General features: G+C 66.5%; 1 protein-coding gene across 1 annotated transcript; it reads right to left on the bottom strand.

Moving 5' to 3' along the window:
* Positions 1-1,044: 1,044 nt before the first annotated feature.
* Positions 1,045-4,641, bottom strand: CAMKV (CaM kinase like vesicle associated). The gene is made up of 10 exons (XM_074152080.1): positions 4,547-4,641; positions 3,241-3,372; positions 3,084-3,158; positions 2,861-2,999; positions 2,661-2,781; positions 2,083-2,158; positions 1,865-2,001; positions 1,706-1,784; positions 1,544-1,631; positions 1,045-1,353 (listed from the first exon to the last, which is right to left on the bottom strand). Exons 1-10 carry the CDS (start codon positions 4,639-4,641, stop codon positions 1,045-1,047), a joined length of 1,251 nt encoding a protein of 416 aa, XP_074008181.1.
* Positions 4,642-5,812: the final 1,171 nt, after the last annotated feature.

Genomic DNA, 5,812 nt, shown 5'->3' with positions numbered 1-5,812 from the left:
GGCCCGGAAGTGACCTCACGGGGCGAGCGCAGGCACCGCGCCCCGGGGCCACGGGCGGGGGCGGAGCCTGAAAGGGGGCGGGGCCGCGCCTCCCTCCCCCGGGTCCTCCTGCCCGCCGCGCCTCTGTACCCTGAAGCCTAACGATGGCGGCCGGACCGCGCAGCTCCTTCCCGGTGTTTGGCCGGGACGAGCTGCCGGGGGGCCCCGCTGCCCGTACTGTAATGTCCCCCCCCAGCCCGCCCCGCCTCACTCAGCCCCGGCGGGAACCACGCCGTGTGCTGCCGGCACAGAAGGCGGGCCGCCGGCAGCCCGGGCGCCACAGAGAGACAGGGCAGGCGGCGCTGGTGCTGTCTCAGTTTGTCCTCAGCGGGGTGTTTATTTGCCAGAGATACAGCGGGGGGGGGCGCGGGGGGGGGGGCACACGGGGCACCGGCGACAGCCGCAGGCAGAGCCGGCCCTGCAGGCATGCAGCTGCGAGGGAGGGAAGCGGGGACCGGGGGGGGGGGAGAGGGGGGGCGGCATTTGGGATCCTCCAGACACGACGCGTGGGGGACCGTGTGGCTGCCCCTGGGCGGGGGTACCCCGTGCTCCCTCGCCCCCTGCAACGTGCCCCCCCCCGGGGTCCCGGGTCAGAGGGGGAGTGCCCAGTACTCTGCCTGCTGGGACCCCCCCCCCTCTGTCCCGCCGGCCCCCCCTGCAGTCCCACACATGCACAGGTGTCCTGGGGGTCCTGCGTGATGCCCCCCCGCCCCGCCCCAAACCCACAGGGCGTGCGGCCGGGGGGGGCTGCCCCGTATCTCTGGGCATCCCCAGGGGAGGACGGTGGCGGGGGACAGACTGAGAGAGCGTAGGGGGGACAGACTGACCGGCAAAGCCACCAAGGGGGCTGCGGGGGGGGACACCGGGGAGGACGGGCTCCATGCAGGGCTCTGCCCCGCGGCCGGCTCTCCGTCGGGGCACGTAGAAAAGGGGGTGCAGGCGGGAGTGCGGGGGGGACCATGCCGGGGGCTATGTACAGAGGGGGAGTGCGGGGGCCACTGCCACTCAGCCGGTCTGCTCGCTGGGGGCCTCAGTGGTGGCAGCGGCGGTGGCAGCGGTGGTGGCAGCCCCGTCCCCGTTACACGTGGCAGCAGGCGGCGTGGCGGGAGCCGGGGGCTGCTCAGTGGCGGGCGGCGTGCTGGGGGCCGCGGGGGCCGCAGTGTCCGTGGCGGCGCTGGCAGCAGTGGCGGCAGTGGTGGTGGCAGCGGCGGTGGTGGTGGCAGTGGTGGCAGCGGTGGTGGCCGGTGCCGTGGCCGTCTCCGTCTGCTCGGGCGCCCGCAGGCGTTTCATGAGCGTGGTCACTCGCACGGCTTTCTGTGGGGGGACAGGGGGAGACCGTGGGATGTGGGGGCTCCCCTGCCTCTGGGCCCCTCACCAGGGCATCGGGTCCCCCACTGGCGATGCCTGCTGGTGGCTGGCGGGGTCACCCTGAGCCTGACAGCCCTGCGATGGAGGTTGAGCTTGGCAGAGAAGGGACGCTGAGGCACGGGGCACCCCCACCCACCTTCCACTTGGCCCGGGCGAAGTTCTTCTCGATCTGGGCACAGACGCCATCCTTGATGTTCTTGTCGGAAGCGGCGTTGCCAGAGATCCTGGGGAGGTAGGGAGGGGTGAGCAGCCCCCACCAGCCCCCCCAGCTCCCCTGCCTGCCCCCACCACCCCTCACCACTCATGGGAGATGGCCTCCTCTGCCGTGATCCGCTGGTCCTGCTCCACCTCCATCAGGCGCGTCACCAGCTCCTTGGCTGGGGGCACAGGGGGGGATGTCAGCGCCGGGGGGACACACAACATGGAACCCCATGTTCCCCCCTGGTGCGGGGCTCACCCGCCTGTGAGATGTCGTCCCAGTATGGTGGGTCAAACTCGTAGTCCCCGGCCAGGATTTTGCGGAAGAGGTTCTTGTCGTGGTTCTCGTAGTCATCCTCGTCTGCCTCCTCGTAGAAAGGGGGGTTCCCCGAGAGGCTGGGGGATGGAATGGGAGGCTCAGCCTGATCCACGGCCCCTGGCCCCCCGCAGCCGCCCCAGCCCTCACCCCACACTCACAGGATGTACATGATGACGCCGATGGCCCAGCAGTCCACTGGCCTCCCATACCGCTGCCGCCCCACCACCTCCGGAGCTGCGAGGGACAGGAGAGCAGCCCTGCCCCGGGGTCCCCAACACCCCAGCCCCTCACCCCCAGGGATGGGGAGCGGGGGGGACCGAGCGCGAGCACCCAGGATCATCCTCGGGGTGATGGGGAGTGGGAGAGACCCACTGGGAGCACCCAGGATCATCCCCGGGGTGATGGGGAGCAGGAGGGACCCAGCGGGTGCACCCAGGATCATCCCCGGGGTGATGGGGAGTGGGAGGGACCTGCTAGGAGCACCCAGGATCAGCCCCATGGCAATGAGGAGTGGGAGAGACCTGCCAGAAGCACCCAGGATCATCCCCGGGGTGATGGGGAGTGGGAGGGACCTGCTAGGAGCACCCAGAATCAGCCCCACAGCAATGGGGAGCAGGAGGGACCCACTGGGAGTACCCAGGACCAGTCCCCAGGGTGGTGAGAAGAAGCAGGGACCTGCTGGGACCCCGGCAGTGCTGCCCACCCCCACGTGCCCACCCAGCTGGCTGTCACCCACCCAGGTACTCGGGGGTGCCGCAGGGCTCCTTGATGAGCCCGTTCTCCAGCTTGGCCAGGTGGAAGTCGCTGATGACAATCTTGGAGTTCTTCAGGCGGTTATAGTACACCAGGTTCTCCAGCTGCCAGCACAGGGGCCGTGAGCGCTGGGGGGGGGGGCACGCCAGCACCCATGGGTGCTCCCAACCCCCCTCCACCCACCTTGAGGTTCCTGTGGACGATCTTGAGTGAGTGCAGGTACGCGACGGCCTCCAGCACCTGCCGGATGACGTTGCTGGTGTCCCTCTCCGAGTAGTAGCCCTGGTCCAGGATCCAGTCGAAGACCTCCCGGCCGGTGGCCCTGCCGACAGCAGCTCTGCCGAGATCCACCCCCCCCAGCAGCGGGGGCAACTCCAGCCAGCCCCCCTGCACCCTCCAAACTTACAGCTCCAGGAAGATGAAATACTCCTTGCGGGTGATGTAGACGTCCACCAGCTGCAGGATGTTGGGGTGCTTCACCCTACAGAGGGTCGGGGGCATGGGTGGGGGGTCCCTGCTTTGCCCAGCAGTGTGGGAAACCCCTCCCCAGCCCTGGCACTCACATTTTGAGGATGATGATCTCGTTTTTGGCAGCCTTCCGCACTTTCCGCCCGTCCCGCTTCAGAAACTTCTTGCAGGTGTACAGCTTCCCCGTCGTCTTCTCCTTGGCCCGGAAGATTTCACAGAACTCTTCCCTGCAAGGGCGCCCGCAGCAGTCACCCCCTGGGGACCACCGAGCTTGGGGTGCTCGGGTGGTCCCCAGGCCCATCAGCATCCCAGTGGAGAGGGGAGATGCCGCAGGGGTGGAGGGAATCTGCAGCCATAAACCTCTCCGGAGCAGAATTGGGGGGAAAAAAAAGGGCAGTGAGAAGGAATTGACATGGAACAAGCAAATTGCTAGGGAAGGGGGACAATTTGCTGATTAAGAAGCCCCCCTCCCCGCGGCAGCCGGGGTAGGACCCGCTGCAAAGCCACCCATGCCGAGGCGGAATAGCAGCGTGCCCCGACATTAATGCCAGCGCCGCGGTCGGGAAGAAAGAAGGGGAGATGCGCCGGTTGCCCGGGGATGCTGCAAGATTTCTGTTCTATTATTAATGGTGTTCGAGCCCATCGGCCGGGGGGGGGCTCTCGGCACCGCTCTGGCAAAGCCTTTGGCTTTCCAAATCCCCCCATCCTCGTGGCCGCTGGCTGCAGGAACCGGGCCCCATGGGCTTTGGGACAGGCTGCTCAGAGGATGGAGCAAAGCTCTGAGAGCACCCAAAAAAAAGGTCCCCGCTGCCACCCAGTGTCACCCTGACGGGTGTGACCCACGGCCAAGCAGTCCTGGTGTTTCGGAGGCCGATGGAAAAAAAAATTCTGGCGTGTGTTTTTGGGGTCGAATCACTCTCAATGTGTGGCCGGGTCTGAGGGCTTCATGTCACCCAGCGCTTCCTAACGGGTCCCCCTGCACGGCAATAAAAGTTGGGTGGAAGCGGCAGCGCTCTGCTCCCCACCCAAAATGACAGTTGCCTTTTCCTTTGCCGGAGCAGAGCCCTCCTGCTTCCCGGAGCGCTCGAGGGAACCGAGATCGTGCAGAATTGCTGCAATCCCCGCAGATCTTGGGAGGGGAGGAGGGAGGGATACGGGGAGCCGCCCGTCCGCAGCCGGCAGCAGCGGGAAAACCTCGCTGCCCTCCTCGGAGCCGGAGGTGAATATCACCAGAGGGACCTAATTAAGGGACAGCCACCCCAAAATGCGCCCTGCCCGTCCCAGCTGGGGACCGGCACCCTGAAAACCACCATGGGCAGCATCGGGCTGCTCCTCAGCCCGGAGCACAGAGAGGGTTTGGGGTCCCCAGGGCACCCCGGGACCGGGGAGGGACCAACTCACGTTTTGATGACCTGGCCCAGGTCATATTTGTCGGTCACCTCGGACGGCTGGTTATAATCTTTCTTGTCTCCCAGCGTCACGCAGCCAAACGGCATCGCAGGGCCCGGTGCTGGCAGGGCAGGGAGAGGGGGTGAGCGCCCCGGCACCTCCAGCCCCCCTGGATCTGCATCAGCCCCCCCCAAGCCGCGCTAATTAACGTAAAACCTGACAAAGCGCAGTGGCTGCTCGTGGTCCCCGGCTGCCACAAGCCCCAACGTGCCCAGCCACACCGATGTGCGTCCATCCCCATGGCGTCCTGTCACTCTTCCTGGGCTTGGGCCGCCAGTGCGGCTGCAAGCCAGCCCCTCTGGCCCTCTTTTGCAGATTATTAATGATTTATTAAATAGCCAGGGCTAGCTCAGAGCCCAGAGCACCCACTGGGGAGGCAAGCAGAGACGAATGGATGCTTTCCCGTTTCTCAGCCCAGTTTTGCCCACAGTGACATTTCTGCAGCCGGAGCTTCCCCAGGCGGAACATCATCGCACACCATCACATGTGCAGCGAGTTACACCACCCTCAGCTCCCCATCCCTTGCTGGCCCCGGCAGGCCCACTGCAGCACGGGGCAGGTGGGCACCGCGGTTCGGCAGTGCCGGCCCTCCTGCCACCGGCAGTGGGCAGGACACCGGCCCCAGCACAGCCGGCTCCTCTAGCCCTTAAGGAAGGATGTTTTGCTCCTGGCTTCCCTGCCAGGGACCCTTCAAATCCAGATCCTGCCCAGAAGCTTCCCGGCAAAAAACTGGTCCCATAAAGTGCTTTTTTTCCCCCGTTCCCACCCCGTTACCAGGAGGAAGTTTCAGCTGATGTTATTTTCTGATGGCTCAGAAGGAGACAGGGCTCCCCGGGCCACCCCAGCCCTCTTGGACGGGTCTGAGCAGGACCCCGGGACGGGATGCTGGCACGACACTGACGGCACCCATTGCCTGGTGCTAAAAACTCCCAAAACACCACGCTGCGATGTGCTGGCCTCACCATGCCATGCCGGTAGTGCCCAGGGCCCGGCGCCGAGGGCCACAGGCAGGATGGCAGTGCGGGATGCGGGAGCCGGCATCGCGGGTACCCAAGCGCCGAGCCTGTTGCTATGGCAATGGGAGCTGGAGATGCAGAAAGCGGCACATCCTTCGGAGGGGGCAGGGACGGGCAGCACCCGACCCACCTGCGGGTGCACGGCCCCGTCTCCGCTGCACAGGCCTTGGGAAGAAGGTGGTCCTGCCCACAGCGCCCAGGG

Source organism: Numenius arquata, chromosome 8, assembly GCF_964106895.1.
Source record: "Numenius arquata chromosome 8, bNumArq3.hap1.1, whole genome shotgun sequence".
NCBI classification, from domain to species: domain Eukaryota; kingdom Metazoa; phylum Chordata; class Aves; order Charadriiformes; family Scolopacidae; genus Numenius; species Numenius arquata.
The sequence above is the reverse complement of the archived record's forward strand: the minus strand, read 5'-3'. Positions and strand labels throughout refer to the sequence as shown.